General features: G+C 39.4%; 1 protein-coding gene across 1 annotated transcript in view; it reads right to left on the bottom strand.

Moving 5' to 3' along the window:
- Positions 1–13168: 13168 nt before the first annotated feature.
- The window catches only part of LOC306982207 (muscleblind-like protein 2a), a 71194-nt gene continuing 60050 nt past the window's right edge, over positions 13169–24312 (bottom strand). The window contains 3 exon segments of the mRNA XM_079582067.1: positions 13169–13922; positions 21215–21267; positions 23563–23598. Coding sequence (XP_079438193.1) covers positions 13908–13922; positions 21215–21267; positions 23563–23598 — 104 coding nt within the window. The 3' untranslated portion in view covers positions 13169–13907.

Genomic DNA, 24312 nt, shown 5'->3' on the forward strand with positions numbered 1-24312 from the left:
TTTAAAGGAATAGGCCGCCGTTTTTACATACTGAGATATGTTCTTACCTCACTTTAGACGTGTTAATATATCCCCGTCTGGTCTTTGTCCGTGCGCTCTGCCAGGCAGACGGAGCACATACGCAGCCTCTCCCACATGTCACATAGCTCCAAAAAAGCTCCCGATAGAAGCTACCAAGCTCTTCCACGTGTTCCCTATTTAAATAAAGTTACGTGAAGTGTTTTCATGCGAAGTATATTTACACAGAAATGTAACGTGTCGATTTTATAAGCAGATAAAAAGGGGGACTATATTGTGAGGCGTAATGATACGAGGAGTAAAACGTCCGCGCAGTAACTCCTAAAGGTTATAGACGGAAGTGAGCGGGGGAAGTCTTTAGGAGTTACTCAGTATGTAAAAACGGTGGCCTATTCCTTTAAAGTTGATTTTATAAGCCAGCTCGCTGCCCTGAAAGCCCCTCCCCTGTTTTACCGAGAAGACACACCTGCACCTTGGATTGTGCAGGGGGGCATAAAAGTGGAAGCGGGTTGGCACGAAGGAGGACAGACAGCAGGGTGGACAGTGGGGGCGCCGAAAGGAAGAGTGACAGGGGAGAGGCACGGACACAGGGACGCTGTGGACGAGGAGCAGGCACAATGTCTCCTCCAGGCTGGACGACTGCAACGCCCTCCTCGTCGGGATCTCGGCAAAAAGTCTTCAAAAACTTCAATACATTCAGAACGCCGCGGCCAGGATCCTGACGAGGACACCAAAGCACCAGCACATCACCCCAGCCCTCCGTGACCTCCACTGGCTCCCGATCGGTCAACGCATCAACTACAAAATCTGCCTGCTCACCTATCAATGCATCCATGGACACGGCCCGGACTATCTCACTGAACTCCTCACCCCTCCGCCCATAACCAGAACACTCAGGTCCACAGACACCAACCTTCTCTCCGTCCCCAGAACAAAGCTCCGGACTATGGGTGACAGAGCGTTCCAGGCGGCTGCTCCTAAACTGTGGAACGCCCTACCACCACACCTGAGGGCCCCACAGTCTCTGGAGACTTTCAGAAGAGGACTCAAGACTTTTCTGTTCCCTTTTTAACATTTTAACTTCAACTTTTGTGTGCTTTTATTATGCTTTTATTATTTTATTATTGTCAGTTTTTACTTGTGCTGTAGCACTTTGAGATTTCATGTAAAGTGCCTTACAAATTAAAGGTATTATTATTATTATTAATCTGGACGGGCTGCGGGGGCCGCTATGGCCGAGGTGCGCGTTAAGGACGTGAAGGACGAGAACGGGAACAGGAACCACGCAACGGGCCGCACCCCCCCGCGAAGGACGGGCTGCTGTATGCTGGAGGACGGGCAGTGTCGGTGGGCGCGGCGCAGGATAAGCGGACGGGACCGGGGACGACTACGGACGACGAGGGCGGGACGTCGGCCTCCCGGACTGACGCGGCGGGATGGAGCCACATAGCTCTCCACGCACGTGTCCCGAGGATGGCCCAGGATACCTAGGCTCAATCCGAAACCATCAAACTGTAGCCTCTAAGCACTAACACCAGCAACTAACTCCTCAACCTTTCATGGGGTCGACTGTTAGATCTGTGCAGTTAGTGAACTAGAGCTTCAGCAGCATTTGCACAATCCGTCCGTCCTTAAAAAGGGGAAAGGGAAGTGACATCACCAACAGCTGCTTTTCTTCTTCTTTAAAGTTATTGGTGAAGTGCAGGCCAAACAAAAGTGCATGTCGCCCCCTAGTGTACAGTGTCCAACAACAACATAGTGTCCAAACAAAGACATTTAAGGAGAAAAATAAATCCAAATGATCCAAACATTTCCCTTTAGTGTTATTTTATTTCAACAGCTGTTTCACAAAACTACATTATGCAAATGATCCAAGTGGCTTAAGTTTCTACTAAATGAAAACAAGCATTTAATCCGTGTACTGAGTTTCCTCTTTAACACTGACATGTGACTGAGCTGTGGCGACGACAACATGGATTAATCACTTTTATAAAGTTTGGCTTGTGCAGAATCTTAATTTTTTATTATTATTATTTTTATTATTAAATGTGCTCCTGTCAATCAACAGTGGTTGTGCATGAATCACTCCAGGGTGGGGGCGAGGGGGGTGGGGGGTTTGGCGCAGTGGCTTGTGGGACGGCACATAGCTCCTAATCACCGGTTAGTTAGCATCAGAGGTCCCTATGCTAAAGTGGCTATGATAGTTAGCATCGAGGCTCCTTTTCCTAACTACTTCCTAACTGACAGACCAATTCGGAGGCATCTTGTCATGGCGGACGCTGACGCACATCCGGTTTGGCGCAAGAGCTCTTAGCAATCTGCCCGTTTCGGAAGCAGCCCTAGGCACCAACTGAAAGCACCTTAAAGCACGCCTTTCTTTTAATCCCTTTTTTAAGTTTTAACCTGGTCTTTTTAATTGTTTTTATGTCGACATTTTATCTCACCCATGTACATTAAATTGTATTTTTATCCTTTTAACCTCGTCTCCTCATTGGCTACGCCACACCATGACATTCTCCAGAAGTCAAACCTGTGACAGTGACACGATCCAAGCATAGTTACACACAATTAAACAATGTGGATTTTCTAAGCGGATAAAAAGGGGAACAATATTGTAAGGCGTAATAATACCTGAGGAGCACTTTGACGTCCGCGCAGTAGAGTTGAAGTGCTGCAAGGATTCCTGCTCATTTTTAACAATCTTCACTCCCACATGATGGAGACGGAGGCCACAGGTGCACAAAGAAAATATGATTGAGTCGAGCAGTGGAAAACAATCCACACACCAGATTCTTTATCTTTATTAAAGAAGCCGAGGCAATCAGCAAAGCCTTATTATTGAAGAGGTCAATGCATAAGGCTTTCATTTGACCTTCAGATAATTCTACAGGTTGATCTCCGGGCCTGAATGACTTTGAATGAACAATTTAGTAACATACTGTATAATAAAAAACCTGCTGCGGTCCTGAACGTGCAGCGGCTCCGGTCCGCGGCTCCATCCTCCTCCTTTTGTGGGCTCCACGCCTCTCTCCTCTCCTCTGCTCAGTTGGCTCTTGCTTTAGGGATGCAGCTCGGTATTTCCTGGATGAAAAAAGGAAAAGATGGGGGAAAACAGAGGGTGATTAGCGGCGGATCGAGTGCGTCACTTTCAAACACGCAGACTCACGCTTTATAGAAATGTGCACAAGGAAGTTTCATCTTTCATTCATATGTGGTAGTTTAACCTCTTAACTCCCACCTGAACATGTTTTCTCCTGTTCTCCGAATCCTACAAATCTAAAAGCTTCTTCAAAACAGCGGCAAAAAACGAGAAGAAATGAGGACAACAAAAACAAAAACAAAAAAAGTGACCAAAAAAGTGACAAAATCACAAAAACTCAGCAAAAAAGTGACAAAAGAGCACCAAAAAAATGACAAAAATCCAACAAAAAAGTGACAAAAATCCAACAAAAAAGTGACAAAAATCCAACAAAAAAGTGACAAAAATCCAACAAAAAAGTGACAAAAATCCAACAAAAAAATGACAAAAATCCAGCAATAAAGTGACAAAAATCCAACAAAAAAATGACAAAAATCCAGCAAAAAAAGTGACAAAACTCCAACAAAAAAAAAGACAAAAACACATAGGGGAAATAAAACAATGGCAAAGAGGAGGGAATGCATTTGGGTTTTTAATTCTATGGGGAAACATTCAGTCAGTGCAATGTTTAAACTCTTTATTAGGAATATAAGGTCATTTATTTCCGGCTCTAAACCTGGATACATTAGTTTTGCCTTCCCTTCAGTGCAGATCCTTCAAAATGATACTTTTCTACAGTACTTAAGGACATTTACTTACCAGGATTGACTCCAGTTTTTTCATCCTGAAGTGAGTACATTTAAGCCCAAGATCAAGGATTAGAACTTGAAATATATTTGCACAAACAAATACCGGTATTTTGGAAAACTAATCTTCTAAAGCTTCTGCAGAAAACACAACATTCTGGTTTGTTTACAGGATTTCATTGTTCACACTTACTCCAGCATTTACTGTAGCCGGCTCGATCCACTTTAAACAGGAAAAAGACCAAATAAACGTTTGGGACTTTCAGCTTTGTCTGTTTTTAGCGTCTGCGCAGGCGCAAACATCTGGCAGACTCTGCGGCTTGTTAATAGTTTGTTTATATTTCTGCTTCCTGTGTCCAGCGCTCAAAACACATGGCCGAATGTCATTGATCATATTAAACAAAACGATGAGGAAAATGCAATATTCAAGGTCAATATTTAACACCATTATATTGAAGATTTAGGAAAACATTTTTACCCAGATTTTAATTTAGTTTGACCGTTTTATGATGCTATAGATTCACTTCCTTATTGGACGCTGACAGGAAGTGACATAGTTAGAGGCAAACAATGTTGCTGCCGCCCATGGCCCAGGTCCCAATACTCGCACTTCCACCCTTGCGCCCCTCCTGAGCGTTCCCGAGGATGGGTGCCAGACAGTGCGTAGGGCGTCCCAATCCTCCACAGGGGTCTTTGGCTCCGCCCCCTTTGCGCCCCTGATCCACACTTCGCCGAAGCTGCCCATAATTCTTTGCGGTACAGACCAAAGAGACAGAAAAATGGCTGCAAAGAAGAAGAAGAAGAAGAAGAAGAAGAAGAAGAAGAAGAAGAAGAAGAAGAAGAAGAAGAAGAAGAAGAAGAAGAAGAATTAGAAGAAGAAGAAGAACTTTATTTATATAGCGCCTTCATCCTGGCCTATTGTGCATGTTTTTAGATTAAATATTTCAACTTTTCTCATGCTGTAAATCTGTAAATACAAGCAAGGTTTGCTGTTACTTGGAAAGAAGCATAAATATATGATGAAGTATTACGATGATGCGCACCGGTATTTATGGACAATATGCAACAATTTCAATACTTTTTTGTGCCGTCATTCATTAAAATCCAATTTCAACTTTTCACTTCAACAAAACTTAGGACGTATAAAAACATAAACTTACCAGAGTAAGTTACTAGAGATACTAGAGCTCAAATAAATTACTAATATGTAATATATATTTATTCTAACTTGTTTTAACGTTAACTCATTAACTACTACTTTTTTCACAGGGACGGACAAAATTACTTTCAACTTTGTTAACAATTCTGCCGTTTTTGCTCTTGTGACCTGCACTCGAACCCTTGTTTAAACAAGTGCACACTTCGCAGAGGGGCGCAGGGCGCAGTGTGGGGACTGGGACAGGGCCCATGTTCTGTCAATGTGAAGGGAGTCTATCAATTTTACCTCTACGTCACTTCCTGTCAGTAATATTTCAATATTAATTAAATAAAATTATGAGTTTAAATTTGGGTTTTGTCATTAGGAAAAGAGATTTTGAAAGAAATAAGCCAAACTCTCTCTCACTTTCTTCATTCAAGCTAAACTGCCTGAACAAATGATGACATAGACGCTGCTAGACAACAATTTATAATATAAATAGCGCAAAAAAGGGTTTATTTGTTCTTTAAACTTATTATTTTACTGCTTTTGAGGATTTTTAGCTACTTGCTTTGATACATTTTAATATTTGATTACACAGGAGCTCCCTCTGGCGGACACACGGGGAACTACACGCTTTTTCCCCCTCAGATGATTTACATCTATTGTCTATTTTATTAGATTTGTAAAAACTACAGCTTTATAATCAGGGCTTTAAAAGTCATAACATTGATTGTGACACATGCGTCATACTGGGGGGAGTGGCCGAGCGAGGGAGAAGGAAGTGTGTTATTATTTCACTACTTTCAGACGTTTTTTGGCGAACTACGGGCATATTCAGCGCTCACAAATAAAGTCAAGTCAAAATCGGGTCATTCTGAATGCTCTGAGGCAGCATATTGACCAGTAAATGTGAAAAACCGGCACTCGAAGTCAGCGGCTAGCATGAGAAGCTAACGCTAGCTAGCATTATGGTTAGCGTTCCCTGTTGTAGACACAAATTTGGGCCGTTGAACCACTTTTTCCTTCTCCATGTGTCTGTATTTTTATCTGGTAGAAAATAAATCCATAATTCAGCAAGTTTTAAAGAAGTTATGAAGAGTCTATATTCACCTTATTCCGCCCCGCCCACTTTTTGCGTTGTCTCGGCACTTCCGTTGAAAAGACACTTCCGGTCGAGCGCGAGGCCCGTTCATTCAAACGTTTAATATCCTGGAAATTTACTCCACACTTTTCCATAATGTTTAGCTTTGATATTCTCCACAAATGTCCGGCAAAAATACATAGTGAACCGGAGTAACAGTGAGTTTATCTTCAATGTCAAGACATACAGACAAAATTGGGAAAAATTGGTGCAAAAAGTGGGGGAAAAATGGCGAGAAATTTTGGGGAAATTCTGGGAAAACTGGGAGAAAATGGGAAAACATTTAAAAAAAAAAAAAAAAGGAAAAAAATCAATTAATATTTTTTTTTTTTTTTTTTTTTAAGAATTTGGGGTAAATTGAGAAAAAAAATGCAAAAAAGGAAAAAAAAAAAGAAAAAAGGGAAAAAAAGGAAAATGAAAATGGGGAAAATTTATAAAATGGGGTATGGTGGGATTAGACATTTATCCTGGGATGTAATGTGGCTTAGCTTAAAAAAAAACTGATGTAAAACAAAAAAGACAAGACACACATATTTTTAATTTTCTTTATTTTTACTCTTTCAATAAATTTTACACTATCCTGCTTTTTAACCAAAGAAACATTCGACTATATAAGAATAAAATAGCACAAAATATATGCAAAATAACACATTAGAATCATTACATTGGACTGGAATTCAGTGAGGATATTTTTGAGTAGCATTTTTTCTTTTTTTCTTTTTTGCGGGGAGGGGGGGAGTAGCGCAGAAACAGAAAATGGCACTAGCAGTTGTGATTTCCTCCACGGTGGGGCGCCCTCTGCTGGCTAAAGCTGAAAATGTAGGTCCATTGTATAAGGCGATGGGGGGGAAAAAATACTGTTTTAGCCATAAATAGGTTGCGTTCACTGGAAATTGAACAAAAATAAATACATATCCTGGACAAAAATGTGTTGTTAGTGGAGACTTGGTGGAAAAATGGCTCTTGAATTGACAATTTTTAATATAATTCTTTGGATAAACATTGGATCAGTGCAATAATTAAGCATCTTTTTTCTAGATTGGGGCTAAACCAACAGTACTTTAACTCCAAATCAAAACTGTAGTGGAGTAGAAAGTACAGATACCTGCTCTGAAATGTGAGGAAGTAAAAGTCAAAAGTAGTCATCGTAAAAGCTACTCAAGCAAAGTAAAAGTACCTCAAATTTGCACTACTTTATCTGAATTTTAACCTCCAATTGTCTTCATCGACGCCAAGTGAACGCAACCCATAAAACAACTGCAGTAACAAAACAAAAAACTGTAAATTAATTGAAATGAACTTAAAGGGGATTTTACAACAAGCATTCGTTCAAGTGTTGTCATAAGAGCTTTTGAAAAAACGTTTTATAAGCACTCAGGGTAAGGCAGATTGTTCCAAAAAAGTGCTCATTTGTATTTAAACTTCTTTTTTTTTTCTTCTTACCATCAGTCAATCATCGCAAACATAAAAAAAAAAAAAAAAATCATTCATTAAATTACCATGGGTGAAATAAGAGGCGCGAGAAGTACATTTCTTTTTTTCCCCAAGAACATTCAAAATATTTTTAAGTTAGAAAAGAACTCTCCATGCAGCGAGTTGTAAGTGACGTCTTTGACTGGGAGTCTTAGGTCTACTGTGATCCTCCTTCAGAAGTTCATCCAGTCGTTCAAAAATAAGGCCTGAGTGTCTGATTTAACGACTGTTTCCTGTAAAGTTTTACTCATATAAACGGGATGAACGTTTTCTCTGAGGCCCCGCCCCCTCTGGGTGAAAACAATAGTAGGAATAATGTGGGGGCAGATTCTAGTTCACTGTCAGAAGATCAATGGAAAAATATAAAAGCTATAGTTTATCGATTGCTACTCTCTGTCAAGCGTTGTTGTTGGGGAAACTGCTCCCCCTGGTGGCCGTGTGTCGTGCCCTTTGTGGCTTCTTTAATCTGTAAATATACGGGCAGATCATACGTGCTCAGCTTTAGGCCTAATTTATGATTCGCAGACTCTTAAAGGGGCTAGATGATGCAGGTTGGCCATTTTATACTCACTACTGCCACCTCAGGTCATACGTGTAACTGCAGCGTCTATATTAATTACCCGAAGTAACAACTTTTGAGTGACAGAGCAGGATTTTAGAGGCTGTTGTGGTGGATGGAACATGTAAGGGGAGGAAAATACATAATTTCAACATTTTTAAAATCCGTAGAGTCACTTTAAAACGAACATTAACGTTAACAAAAGCAGCTGGTAGATTAGCTGTGTAATGAACCGTGAGTATTTTGCCCTCACAATCTAGCAAAGACATTTGATTTATTCACAATTAAGAGGGACAGAATAAAAGCTGTAGCTATAACGACATCATGATCCAACACGGGAAAAACTTACACAAGTAAAAGTACCTGATGTAATGATCCGCGTTAATTATCTTTTGAAATATCTGAATCAGGGGTTGCCCAAATGTGGCCTGTTTTTGGTGGCCTTCAGGCTTCTTATTGAGAGATGGAACTCTTTAGGCAAGTTTAATAATGCCACATGATTGATCAGAAGATGATTGAGGGCCGTTTTATTTGAAAGGAGAAACATAAAAGCTATAGTTTATCGATTGCTACTCTCTGTCAAGCATCGTTGTTTGGGAAACAGCTCCATCTGGTGGTCGTGCATCGTGCCCTTTGTGGCTTCTTTAATCTGTAAACATGTGGGCAGACTCTTAAAACGAACATTAACGTTAACAAGAGCAGCTGGTAGATTAGCTGCTCTCACAATCTAGATCAATGGTTCCCAAAGTGGGGGTCGGGACGCCTCAGGGGGTCGCGAGGCCTTGGATGGGGGTCCCCAGATGATTTTACGATGAAATAAAAAGAAAACTGCTACTCTTTCTATGCATATTTTTGAGTTTAGAACACCATATAACTGATATGAGCTTAAATTAACAGTTTTAAAGCATATTAAATTGTTTTTAAAAATGTTCTTTTCTGCCCTAAAGTTGCATAAGAGGGAATAACTTCATATAATGGGGGTCCCGTGTTCATTCATTTCAATAGACGAGAGCTCCTCACCAAAAGGGGGTGTTGTTTAGCTATCAATGCATATGTAGCTAAACAGTAGAAGCAGAAAACACGCAGCTGATAATTCCTTACAACATGTTTAAAAACTTTACTCCGGATGTTTATAACTATAGCTTTAGCATTGAAGCTAGTCACGGCTAACGCTCCATAGGAATAAAACACAGACAGGAAACAGTCATTGCCCCAGGAAGTTAGCATCACGTTAGCCTACTAGAGCCAGTTTTGGTAATATTTTTCAGACTAAAACTAGGACTACAGTGCTTAAGAGGAGTATAAGAGTAGACCTTTACAACTTTAGAAATGTCCCGCGTTTGAAACGATAAAAAAGTGCAATACATTCTTAGTGATAACAGTGAACAAACAGTGGAACCTGAACGGCCCTTTGTTTGGGGAAATCATACTTTATAAATGATTCTGTCGTATATATATATTTGTAAATTCATATCCATATAGATTTCTACGTAACATCGATGTTTTAAATCTCTAAAGTGTTACAAGTACAGCTGTTCTTTTGCTATAAAGAAAATATTTTTAAAGTGAAACCGCTTCGTTTTTTTTTTTTACAGTCTACCCTCGTGTACATTTAACAGAACTCAACCATTTACAAAAATACCCGACTTTTTAGTCATAGCGACAACTTAACAATGTTATGAAATATTATCGTCGTACTATAGAGTGAAAATTACATATTTTTTGAAATTTTCTCTAAGGTTTTTTTTTTTCTCCTTTTTTTTCTCTTTTTTTTTTTAAGTAAAATGTTTTCTATACAATAAACGGCTTTTCCCCCGAACACAAGTCTAAAGTGCGCCGGCGTTACTGCCCCATGTGATCGTTTTCGGCCAATCGGGAGGCGAGAAGGACAAACTGTGGCACCCCCTGGTGGTACTCGGGGTCATCTGCAATTTCACACTTTATTCTAAGCTACTGACAGGAAGTGACATAGTTGGAGGTAAAATTCCACAGATACAGACGGTATTGCGTCATAGAAGGGGGCGTGGCTTTCGCCGAGGGGGAAAATAGAATCTTCTAACACAGTTTTTCACAGTTTTTAGCCATTTTCTTGTGAAATATGAACTTATTTATCACATACAAATAAAGTCAAGTCTAAATCAGGTCCATATGGATGTTTATTCACATCGATTGTTCAGTAAAATCGGAAAAACGGCAGTCGTAGCTAGCGCTAGGTAGCGTTAGCACGATACTAACATGTAGCATTATGTTAGCATTCTCCGTTATTCATGTATTTATGGGCTGTTGAACCACTTTGCTCCTCTCCACGTCTGTGATGTAGTTTATTTAGTATAAACTATATTCATATTTCAGCATTTGTTAAAGTAGTTTTTGAATAATGAGAGAAAGTTTAGATTTTTTTCCAAATTGTTTTCCCCCTTAACTGTTTTCAAACATGACCATATATGGACGATTACAGAGATGCCGTCTGTATCTATAGCAGTTTGATTAATTTCCCATTCACATAGTAGCATGGTCGGCACGGCAACAGTTTGCCTCTATCTATGTCACTTCCTGTCAGTGTCCAATAAGGAAATGAAACTATAAACATCACAAAATGGTAAAAATTAGTGAAAGCTGGGTAACAGTTTTAGCCAAATCTCAAATAAAATGTGTATCGAGTCGTGTAGTACTTATTAGAGCAGTTGTATCATTTTACTTCTACTTGAGTGATATTGTAATGAAGTATCTTTACTCTTACTGGAGTAAAAAAAAATGTTACTTGTGCTACTGTGAGTACATTTTAAAATAACAAAAGCTTCACATCGACTTAAAATATATGTAGTTTGTGTTTTGAGCCCCTTCTCTCTCCTAGATATAGGTATCGAAAAAGTATCAATTAGATATAGGTATCGTTACCTAAGTATCGTTAAAGTATCCGATAAAAAGTAACAGTACCCAGCCCTGTTTAATATGTTTTCTCAGCGAGATATATTTGTCATAGTCTTATAGAATTGCTTACTGGGGCTTTAAAAGTGTGAGAAAAGTTTGTATTTTAAACTCCGCCCCCTCTCGCCTCTGATCGGTCGAACCCGGCAACATGGCAGAACGCGGCGCCGCTTAATAAATTACATTCATCTCAAAAAGAAGTTCACAACATTTTTTCTCGGCTAGAAATTTGACCCGAAATAAACAAAAACAAAACAACGAAACCTAAACTTATTTTTCAAAACCATTTGCCACAATCGATTTTTTTCTTTTTACAAAACAAAACCAGTACGATGTATGTTGGACGACTAGAAGGAAAGTAAAACCTCTTGCTCAATAAGTGACTGTGGATTGTCGATGTTAGTCAAGCACCATGAAGTTACATCCAAAAAATAAATTAATCGCTCAAAAACGTAAAGGGCTAAATTGTGTTTTTTATATATATATATATTTATAGTTTTTTTTTTCTTCTTCCCGGAGGTGAATCGGTCCAAACATACCTACTGAGCAGACACAATACGATCATCTTTTTCTTTTTTTTTTTAAATAACATTTCTAGAAACTTCTCAAAATAGGAGACACTTGAACGTTACACTTTCACAATAAGGTTTTTCTCGCTCACATTCTTCCTGTAAACTACGCAAAAACAGGGTAAAACATTTGCCAGGGGTGTCACGATCGAGCGGAGTCGTTAAAATCGTGTTAAAATGGATTAATCGAGGCTTAAAACGGTGATTTACAGTTGAAACGACGTCGAAGGAAAGAAAAAATGGGTTTGTCAGATTCAGAAGTTGGCCTGGAGCGCCCTCTGCAGGTTGGAATGGGAATGACGGACTAAAAACTGTGAAAACAAGACACTGCAGCTGAATAGGAAACTTTTTTAAATTTAAAGATATCACTTTGAAACTTTTGCTGAACATTACTGATATAAACATGAGAAAAAATGTTATTGCAAGTTTTCTGTCATTTTATGTTTACAAATCAAAACAACATATCTGTAGAGTTCGGGAATGTGATGTCATATCACTAAATATTATGGGATTAGCAGCAATTTTAAACTAATGGAGATTTTAAAAGTTAAAATACTGGAGTTGGACACCTCAGTCTGTTAGCTGTATTTACCAGCAGTGACTCAGCAGCTAACAGAGCTAACTTTTTAATCTGTTTTTAGCTAACGTTAGTCAATGGAAATGTATGCTAACAGCTGCAAAGATGGCGGATCTCCATGGTAACTGTGGAATTTCTGAACTCTATTATTCACAGCAGATTGTTCAGTAGAAGCGAAAAAACTGCAGTCTTGGCTAGTGCTAGCATTAGCACGATGCTAACATGTAGCATCACGTTAGCATTCTCCGTTATTTATGGGCTGTTGAGCCACTTTGCTCCTCCACATGTCTTTGTATCTTTATTTAGTATAAACTATATTCATAATTCAGCATTTATTAAAGTTAGTGGTGTTAATTATGACCTTTGTAGTACATTTATTGCATTGAAGCATCATTTATTTAGGGGTAAGTACCACATATGTACATGGATTGGGGTTATTTGAACGGCAAACTTTGATTAAAAATTAATAAAATGGGACTAAAAACATGGAGAACACAACATTAATGATATAAAAAATTTGCTTAAGACATAAGAAGTAAAGAAAAATGCGCAAAAGTCAACATTTTTCCGAATTCCTTTCAATTTCAGCCTCATGTCGGCCATCTTGTTTTGACACAAGATGGCCGACAGAAATCGTATGTGCGTTTTTTTTGGTAATTCAGTATCCGAGACTTGTCCGAATCGTGACACCCCCTACAAAATAAAACACTCGTCACCGAACGCAGCTCCATTTCTCCCAAAAGTCACTTCCAAAAAAACAGCGTCCACGAACTTAAAGAAAAGTCGCCGACGTCTGAGCGACTCCTATATATTTTGTCGTTGTCGATGAGCGATTTTAGGCACTTCTACTGATGTATTTCTTCCTAACACGGTGAAGGAAATTTTCGTGAGAGTTTGGACGACACAGCTAGCCCTCCGGTCGTAGATTCAAGTCTTCTTTATTTTATCTTTTTTTTGTAGTTTTTTTTTTTTCTTTTTTGCTTGACGCACCTTGTATTTCAAACGTTTTTTTTTGTGTGTTTTTTTTTGTACTCCCAAGTCGAACCCGCTTTTCCCGAGTCTGCCGGCAGACCTCATCATCATCATCATCATCATCGTCATTTTTTTGTTTTTTTCATCCTCTCTCCCGCTCGATTGCATGCAGAAAAATGTGCGCAAATTCTCTTCTTTAGCAATAAATAAATCGCTGGATTTTCTTGCAAAAAATCTGGCTTTTTCCCAACTTTGGCGAGGTGAACCCATGCTTGAAATTCTTGTCGGCGGAGGCGGCGATGGAGGAGGAGGAGGAGATTGTTTTTATGTCGATGGCAAAGGAAAAAAATGGCGTCTGGCGTCAAAAATCGGACATTCAATATCGTAAAGTTCTCGAAGGTCCGTCAGAAGTCTGTGGAGTCGTTGCACTGGTTACCTTTCGTAGTGCAAATCAAGCTATGAGTAAATATCCAGTTTTGGTTCGGTAAATGGCCTTTCTAGTAGTATATAGACTATACATAAGGATAATTTTTGAGATTTTCATGTCGTTATATATAGTTACAGGTCTATCGTTTTTGCGTGGTTGAAGGTTTAACATGCAGGTTGCTGGAGCTCTATGGCAGAGGCGAGATAGTATTTACACACGGGAGATTTGGGGCTTTCTAACGCGTCCTGGGGGCACGGCGCCTCCTTGTGGTCCATGGTTACTTCAGGATGATCTGGGAAGAGAAGGAAAACAGTTCATTATTCTGGGGAAAGAAGGAGCAGTGTCGCAAAAGACGTGTTAAATGAGATCTGGGTCAAAAAGTGCAAGGTCAGGCGTCAATGAAAAACTTTGTTATTGGATTGGCACCAGTGTTCACTCTGGCGACTTTTTTACTCATTAATTGTCCGTGCGAGTAAATACTACGCTGACAGAAGAGACAAAGGGACAGAGGGATATTCTTCATCCAATGACACAATGGAGATTTTTTCACTCAGACTTGGCTGTAAATACTGTTTAAGTGGTGCTAGCCCGCAGTTAGCTTTGCCCGTTAGCTTGTTAGCTTCTTCTTCGTGATTCTATTAATGTGTATTGGTGACTCCGACCCGGCTAAGTTGCAATTGTGGAGACACCAGGGGGAGATTTCAGTCAGGTTTTGTCCTTGTCTGGAACTGTCTAAATTCTAGTCAACCTGGCACTTTATAAATGCATTGTTTAACCTCTTAACTCCCACCTGAACCGAGAGGATCTTTTTCCTCACGTCATCAGATTTTTTTTCCATAATTTTTTTCGTCACATTTTTGTCATTTTTTCGTCAATTTTTTATCCAATTTTTGTCTTTTCTTGTGTCACATTTTGTCACATTTTGGTCATTTTTTCTTCAATTTTTTGTCACTTTTTGGTCAATGTTTTCTTACTTTTTTGTCACATTTCCACCATTGTTTACGTCTGTTTTGTTGCTATTTTCACAGCTTTTCTCCAGAAGCTTTTGGACTGGGGTAAAGCCAAACTGGAGAAAATGTGCTCGGTTCAGGTGGGAGGTAAGGGGTTAAAGGACCAGGTGCAATCTAGATCTTCAAAGCCTGATTCATTTGATAGTTGTTTTTTTTGGCCTGCATAACCAATGTGAAGCTCCTTGGTGCTTACAGAGGCTCACTCAGTTAGTACTTTTTTGACAAGAATCAACAACTTTATAGCTAAATAAAGAGGATTTTTGTTTCTTCTTATTATTTTTCTTCCTTAACAAAAGTTTACATTTTCCTTGAGTAAGAAACCCCATACTTATATTATGGATCATGCTACTATTTTGCCTCGCTAACAAGCAAAACGTCCATATCCCAGCTATAATCATTCGACATTTTAAAATGTGTTGCTACCCCAGAAATTATCCCTGACCCTGCTTGCCACCCCGTGATTTTTTTTCTAGATCCGCCCCTGACTACGGAAAGGATTTGTTAAGGTAAATAAGTTACTTAGTTCTGCTTTAAAATCAGAGGCAAAGGCCTGAACCAGTCACAGTTTCTCAATGTTTAGATATTGTTGTAACAATATGGCCTAAAAGAAAGCAGCCTCTAAACGAAAAAAGCCCACATGGCTAATTTGCACTAAACCAGAATGGGAGTGACTTTATTTATATTCATACGGGATAATATTCATGAGTAATACTTCGCGCCATTAATCGGGGCATTGGTGACCCACCATCTGCTGGAGGCGGCACCGAATTGTGATCTAATTTTTTAACCCCATGCTCCTGCTATCTTCAACTTTTCGGAATTTACGGAAATAATCTTTTCCTACGATCAAAATGATTCTTGATCGTAGGTTTTCAGGCATTGGGCTACTAGTTACCATAGACATGCACTAGCCTAGCACTAGCCTAGCACTAGCCTAGGAAAATCATCATCTTTTTGCCTTTTCTCAGGATAAACTTGACAATTATAAGACGTTTTAAACCAACGCCTCACATCTTTTAACCCAGATCTTCTCAGTCAAAGGAAACGTCATGTAGAAAACCCCTAATAAACCTTGATGTAAAGTCACAGGAAACAAAGAGTCTGTAGGAGAGAGCGTATAGAGAGAGGAGGGACAGATAAAGATGCTTTGTCAGTGACTTCAGCAGCTGCAAAACAAGCCACGGCCGCACTGCAGATTGGAAACAGGACGAGGGAGAGGGCGCTGCACCGGCTGGGTCCTGAAAGCGTCCAGAAAGAGGTGTGTAAACCTGGGGCGAAGTGGAGACACATTATTCAGATTTCGTCACCGTTTTTAGGATTATTTTAGATGAAAACAAAATGATAAAAAAAACTTGAAAAACATTTTTTCCTCATATTGATGTCCGTAATCTACAGCAGAAGGTTCAAATTGATATCTCTAAATTTAAAAGTTTCCCTATTCACCTGCAGCGTCTCGCCTTTAGCCAAAACGAGCAGGTTATATCGTATGCTAGGGATTTGTTAATTAATTTTAATGTCATTTTCTTACACTTCATCTGATTAGACTGGCTTTCTTATTACCCTAAAGCTTCCTCTTTAACCAGGTGAGCTACAAGTGGTAATACACTCAGCTGCCAGCAGAGGGCAGTGTTGACTAAAGGGAGACACTGCAGGAAAAACTACATTTTAATCCCCCTCTTCCCACCTCTTCCCTAATTATTGCACTTATTCAAGATTTCTCCATAGATTTATGATCTCAAAATGTTTTTTTCGTCATATTTTTGACACTAGATCAGACGCTGCAGGTGAAAAGGGAAACCTTTTACATGTGGAGATATCACTTGCTGTAGATTACTGACATAAATATGCAGAGTTTTCTGTCGTTTTCTGTTTTCATATAAAAAAAAAAGTTATGCTTTTGTTTGACATATTAGTTACAAACAGTGTTGGAAAGTAACAAAGTAAAAAGTACAAGTTATAGGTACTTTTACTTCACTTATGTGATTTATGTGATTCATTATGATGGTTTATCTGAGTGTCCTGGGTCTCTGGGCTTCAGCTTTGTCTTGGACATCTTTGATGGCCTGGGTGTTTTCCTACAGGCTCGTGTTCGGGTGGATTTTGCACAGGGTGAGGGTAGAGCCTTCACCAGGAAGTCTCACATACCCGAGGAATGGATGGACCAAAAAACAAGTTTACATCTGATTTTTCCCCAGTAATTTTGGAGGATTTTCATCTGGTCCCTTAATGATCCTTTTCTTTCATTTTATTAGACATGACACAGTTTAATACGAAAGAACACGACCCACATGTGTCATGTATTGTCATGTTTTGATATATTTTGAAGTACTTTTTATCGGATGTTTTATCTCGTTTGTGATGGTGTTTTGAATTTGAGCGATAGTGTTCTAGGGTTTATGTAAATACTTTCTACTTCCCTACATTTTAGAGCCTGTCTCTGTACTTTCTACTCCACTACATTTTTAAATGAGGTTAAAAGTATTTTATTTTCAAAGTGACCTCTTTACGATGAACTGGTTTAGTCCCAGTTTAGACTTGGTTTAGTGGTTTAGACCTGAGTTAGTGGTTTACTCCTTTAGACCTGGTTTAGATCTGGTTTAGACCTGACCTGGTTCACTTCCTGTTTTTGACCCGAGTTAGTGGTTCATTCGTTTACACCTGGTTTGATTCAAATTATTTAAAAAGTTTTGCTTTCCAGGATTCTTCGATGTCTCATCCTATGGCCTGATATATAATATATGAAGAAATGTGATTTAGTTTTCCAGTAATAACTAGTTTACCCTAAATCTCTGTGTGTTATATACCTTACATAGAATTAAACCTGGCTCTTTCCATTATTCACATTCAAAAAATATAGTCCATTGTGGTTCTTTTCACACAAAACAGACCTTACATTTTATACTGAGTCTATTCTTTACGAGCTGTCAGTAAAAAGAGCGTAAACGCACTTGTGTCTGATTGAAATAGTACTTTACTGCACTAATATACTACGTTTTAATCTCATTTACAGTCGGCTTTATCTGTGAGTCCAAGGTCTCCTGGAGCAGCAGCTGAACTCTCGCTCCCTCTCTCTTCCTCTCTTTGTTTATTGTCTTTCTCGTCACCTGTAAATCATTATCGGTCGAGTTCAGGCCGGGACACGGTTACGTCACCGCCTCAGGGGTCGAGCATTAGTCCAGTGCTCAGGTCTCGCTTTTGCTTTTCCAACAAACAAAACAAAACATGGACTAAACAAAGAAACTGTGAGACTAAACCAGGTCCAAACTAGGACTAAACACAGAAACCAGGTCCACAACGTACTACAAAAGTAAAGAGTTACAAAACTACATTACTCTTTTCAGTCACTAAGGAATATGTAGGGGATTAAAAAAAGAGAGAGAGAGGGAGAAATGGAGAAACGTGAAGGAAAAGGAAATCTCTGACTGCACTCGGTGGCATTATTGCTATTTTCAGTTTATATTTTGCCAAAAGTAACTCAGAAGTAACTCAGCAACATTTTTAAACAGTAATATGTAATACAAACATACTATTTTTTTAACGCTGTAATCACTAATATGGAATATATTACCATTTTAAAGTAACTTACCCAACACTGAACATGACTGAGACTTTGGGCTTCATGTTGTGTGGAAACTTTCAAAACAATGTTCTTTTATGGGAATGAGAGACTTGGAGAAAGTGTTTTCTGGTGTTAGCTCCTCCTGCTGTTAGCTGCTGTTAGCCACATACAGCTACATCATGACCAGTGTGGGCAAGTTACTTTAACAATGTAACTTAACACAATTGCAGATCTGATTCATCAGGGTCAACTTGATTTTGTGCTGCATTTTATTTTGGGAGAGTTTGGCATTTTTTCCTCCATGCATTTAAATGATCTTGTAACTCGAGTTACTTTAAATGTACTGACTAATATATTCACATAGTTAGTTTAAGTAATATGTTTTATACCATGGTCTGGGTGAATACTCGATTCTGATTGGCTGGAGCCAGTCGGACGGTTATTTCTGATATCGGACACCTCGTCGTACTTTATCCCTGACTTAAAATGTAGCTGAGTTACACTATTTTGAGTTACTTTTGGAAAAATATAAACTGAAAATAGTAATAATACCACTGAGCACAGTCAGAGATTTCCTTTTCTTTCACGTTTCCCCATTCCCCCTCTCTCTCTCTCTTTTTTTTATCCCTAACATAATTTGTTACTCCAACCCCATTATTTTCTCAATTTTCCCCCTAATTCTCTCCCACTTTGTCCTTATCTTCCTTTTTTGTATCATTTTTATTTCTAATTTTTTTCTCAACTTTTTACACATTTTTTCAACATTTTTGTACATTTTTCTCCCATTATTTCCTCAATTTTCCTCCTAATTCTCCCCCAATTTGTCCATATTTTTCTTTTTTTGTATCACTTTTAATTCTATTTTTCCCTCAACTTTTCTCCCATTATTTCCTCAATTTTCCCTCTAATTCTCCCCCAAGTTTCCCATACTTTTCCTAATTTTCTCCTCATTTTTTTTCCAATTTTTTCCCCATTTCTAGACCTTAGAGAAAAAACTCGCTATTGTAAACTTGCATATCTTCCAAACAGCCATTTCTATATCACCTTGTCAACGATATTGCCCACCTCCAGTAACTGTTTATAAGACGTTTGAAAAGCCTTGTGTCTGTAATAAACCCTTTTACTGACAGAAAGAGATTTTAGCTTGAGTGTAACAGACATGTGCCTCCTCCCCGTGGTTCTTCTCGTCCTGTTTCCAGTCTACAAACAAACAGAGGTTAGCTTTAGCGCGGCTGCAGCGGCGAGCGCTTGGCGTTGTTTTGCGCGTAGCACACGAGCGCTAACAGATGAGGTCCCTTTCCGCTGCGGATGGAGAGGCTTCAGACGACAACGAGAGACGAAATAAAAAGGTGAGGGGGGGGGCCGGGGGAAGGGGGGAATAAAACAAAAGACATGCAGAAGAAAAAGAACAAAAACAGGAAGTGACGCAACACAAACACAGACTTCTACAACTGCAAATGGACGAGCTCTCGACAAGGACTGGAGGAGAACTGGGGAACTACACTCTGATGTGAACAAGGATGTTTGTTTAATAGTTGAGTAGAGGGGATGGGCCTGGGCCGAGGACAGTGTTTAACTCACAGTGGGGTAAATAAAGTGTGCAGCTTGTGAGAGCTTAAAGGGATATTTCAGGATTTTTGACATGGGGCCTCATTAAATTATCCAGAGTGTTGTTGATTTCTGGAGGTATATATATGTTTTAACTCATACAGCCTTTATATTTGAAGAGTTTAGTGGTGCTAGGCTAAGGCTAGGCTAGTGCTAGGCTAGTGCTAGGCTAGTGATAGGCTAGTGCATGTCTATGGTAACTAGTAGCCTGCATTAAAAACCTCTTCAAACGATACCATATCTGATTTGTAGAAAGCTCCTTTGTGAATTCCACGTGTAGCAATGCCGGCCGCAGGTACCATAGACATGCACTAGCCTAGCACCACTAAACTCTTCAAATGTAAGGACTGCATGAATCAAACATATATATATATCCAGAAATCAACAACACTCTGGATAACTAGGAAATGATATTTGAAATATATATATGTTTTAACTCATGCAGTCCTTATATTTGAAGAGTTTAGCAGTGCTAGGCTAGTGCTAGGCTAGCGCTAGGCTAGTGCAGGTCTATGGTAACTAGTAGCCTCCATTAAAAACAGTCTGACCCAAGCACAGTGCACCTGAGGCAAATCACTTATAACATCAGACTACCCATATAAATGTCTTGTGTCGACTGAAATTTTGCATTTAAAAGAACTTATATCTGAGCAGCATCAGCTTCCTGGTTGTAAGCTAGTTAGCGGCGGAGTGATCTGCTCAGTTACCGGATCTACATTAGTTTGTTTACCTGTGGCCGCATTACTACACATGGAATTCACAAAGGAGCTTTCTACAAATCAGATATGGCAACGTTTGGTGAACAACCCCATGATTTTGAAGAGGTTTTGTAATGCAGGCTACTAGTTACCATATAGCCTAGCACTAGCCTAGCACTAGCCTAGCACCGCTAAACTCTTCAAATATAAGGACTGCGTGAAAAAAATCCTGAAAAATCCTTTGTCTCCTGTCACAATAGTTACTATATCGACTTATTGTTCAATAACTGACAGTCAACAGTAAGTTTTTGCCTCAATATTCATGGTCAGGACATTTATCAACTCTTCCCCCCTTGTTTCTTTATCCTATTTTGTAATATTTAAACAATTTACTCTTGTGTCCTTGAAAATATGTGAATGAGGACTTTTAGAGCAGAGATTTCCTTTTGTAGTTGGTTTCAGTGCGGTCGTAATATCGATTAATCGTGATATTTTCCAGCCTAAATATATCGAGCTTCAGATTTTGTTATCTTTTTGCCTCTCAGGGTTCACACAGGGAGCACCAAGTCAGAATTTAAGCCTGGATGTGAAATCGACCTCCTTTTGACTGGTTTGCCATTTGCTTTTGCCGACCCCGTGGACTTTCCACACTGGTCCTTGTCGAGAGCTCCGGGGGCGGGATGAAAGAAAGCTTTTTAAAGTAGCAAACCTGATTGGCTGGAGTGGAGGAGGCGTAGGGGACACTGGTTGCAGGAGTTGATGCTGCCGAGACAGTAGCAGGCGTAGCATTGTACATCATTGGCACTTTTCAGGTGTTTACGGGGCAAAAAACGGAAGGAAGGGGGGACGAAACCAAAAAAAAAAAAAAAGAAGGGGGGCAAAACGTGACAGCAATGGAGGGTAGTTTCGATTGTTTGTTTTGTTTTGTTGGATGGTTAAGATGGTGGAAACAGATAGCCAGCGAGGCGTAGGTCGTATTAGGAGTCAGTAGACGGCATGCGACCGGTCACAATGCAAAGCCGAGAAGAGAGATTGGTTTGTAGAGAGAGAGAGAGAGAGAGAGAGAGAGAGGTGAGGGAGAGGAAATAATAAAAAAAAAAGGAGAAAGCAGGTTACAATCACAGGTTTAAAAGGAAATTTATGCAGAAATGGTTTGTTTTTTTTCCCAGAGAAGGAAACATGTGTCATAGTGCTAAGGTTTTCTGAAGGTTTATAAGCAGGTTGACGTGCACAGTTATGAGAACCTTTTACGTTTACTCCCTTACATTATTTGAAAGATAAACATGAAACTGTCAAACACACCCCAGGACAGTAGGTGGCGCTGTGCAGGTTGTACTGTCAAATGCCAGTAACGCACAGCAAGGAAGAAAGTTTGTCTCCATCGAGTTTAGCTGTTTTTGAAGCTTGTGTTTCTCCCAACAGATCTATACTTTGAATACTTATGTGTTTTCTACAGTGAATACTTCAGAACTTTCACTCAAGTAATAAAACTGAGTACTTTGACCACCACTGATCGTAGAAATAGAGTAATACCCATTAAAAATGTGCATATAGGGCTGGACGATATGGAACTTTCTTGATAATGAAGTGATATTCTTACACACCATCTTCCCCTTTTTGCTGGCGGGTGTTACAACCCGCCCCCTCTGCTTTGATGTCGAGCCTCAGAGCAATCAGAGTCAACCAATCAGAGGCAAAATCATTTTACAGGAGTGGATTACTTTAGGATGACTAAAGGAAGTGGAAACACTGGTCTGGACTGCAGAAAACACAGTGAGGCTGGATTTCGTTTTTCAGAAGCCAAAATCTGGAGCATCAACTCTGACTATGTTCAAATCCAGGCTGAAAACATCTTTTGGTCGACAAAAGGGCAGAAAAAGAAACACTTTCTATACCCCCCATTTTCCCAATTTTTTTTTGCCATTTTACCCTAGTTTTCACAATTTTTTCCACACGTTTTTTCATTGTTTTGTCAATTTCCCCCTGATTTTTTCCCTATTTACCCCATTATCACCCCCCCCATTATTCTCAATTTCCCCTATATTTTCCCTCACAATTTTTCCATTTTTTTTTTTATTTCTGAGGGTTTTTTTTGTGTTCAATATTTCCCCATCTTTCTTTCAAAAATTTTCTCCCATTATTTTTCCCTATTTTCCCCATTAATATCCCACCATAATTCTCAAGTTCCCCTATGTTTTCCCTTTTTTTTAATAAAAAAAGTGTCCCTTTTTTTGTACCTTTCCCCCCCCATTTTTTTCTTTTTTTATCTCCAATGTTTATACCTAGTGTTGCCTTAATTAATCGTATATAAAAAAATGTCTCCTTTTCTCGAATTGTATTACATTTTCCCCAGATTTTCCACCACATTTCTTGACATTGGAGTCAAACCTTCCTAACAGCAATTTTATGATCTTGTGTGATACATTGGCCACCTCTGTGCATCATAATGATAGTTTGACATGAGCCAAACCCTCACCCACAAATCTAATAACTATATCTGTGTAAAACTCCGAGCACAAGGCAAGAAGGTTCAAGATACTTTCACAAAAGAGAGTTTTTTGTGCACGTAAACCTGTTCCTTTTCCCCCGATTTGTCCCGGGATTCTTTGTTCCTAAACTGCGGCGACAATTTCTCTGAGAAACTTACTAAAACCCCCCCTCTCCCTCCCCCAATCCACGGCACGGCGAACAGCGACAGCAGCAAATACACATGTCAGATAAGCGCCACTTCACTGCGGATATTCTTGAACTACGTAGAAACATAATAAGAGGAAGAGAGTAGAACCACAGACACGTACAGATGAGGAAGAGACTAAGATCTACGGCTGAAACGCCAAGGTTCCCCAGAAATAATGTAAGTTTTGAAGAGATTATGAAGACTATGAAAAACTGACACAGAAGCCTGTAAAATGTGGAAGACTCCGGCGCCAGGCTTGGATCCAGCCCGGGTTTTTCTGTTTCTCCACGATGTCTTGGATGTGGAGGGTTTCAATGGGAACCTTGGCGTTCGGCGTGTTGTTCACAGACAGTTAAAAGGATTCGAAGGCGAGGACCTACCCAGGCTGCTAGCGGGCGTCATGCACAAGACTGACCCTGTGTGAGCATGCGAGAGAGAGAGAGAGGTTAAACAGGACAATGACGGGAAGACGAGCGGGAACAATACGCCACTGTTTACTCCATTTATCCGGCATTCTGCAGCTGAGGATTCACTCAGTTTTCCCTTGTTTCGACTTTCTAGCTTTCCTTATGTCATGATATAGTAGTTTTTCCACATAGAAAAGCTGAAACTGATTGAAATTAATAATGTTTCACCTTAATCTGATTAATCCTGACTTGCAAAGTAAAGCGATGCAAGTAAAATAATGAATATATAAACAGATTTCAAGCAAATACAGATTTATGAACTCATTTTAAGGCGAGACACTGCAGAGTTTTTTCAGGTTTTGGGGCAATCGGCTACAAATATCCGATACTGAACCGATACCAGTTTTGGCTCTCAACGCCTTAAAAACACAACTTAAAATATGGACTGCGTATCATTGTGAAGCTAAGAACCTGGAGATTTCAATCAGTTTTAACCTCAACAAAGCTAGTGGGAGCTAATGCTAACAACAAATAATCAAGGCTGGGTCAGAAAGTGTGATAGAAATACCTAAAGTAGCCAAATAAAATAAAATAACCACTGCTGAAGCCGAGAGTTTGTATTTTAGTTTAAGAAATAAGTGAGCGGACATATTTGTAATGATCAGATCACTTTATGTGAGTTGTTTATATTAATATAACCTAAAGCCTGTCATAAACCCAAGG

This window comes from Gobius niger, assembly GCF_951799975.1.
Source record: "Gobius niger genome assembly, chromosome: 23".
Classification (NCBI taxonomy): domain Eukaryota; kingdom Metazoa; phylum Chordata; class Actinopteri; order Gobiiformes; family Gobiidae; genus Gobius; species Gobius niger.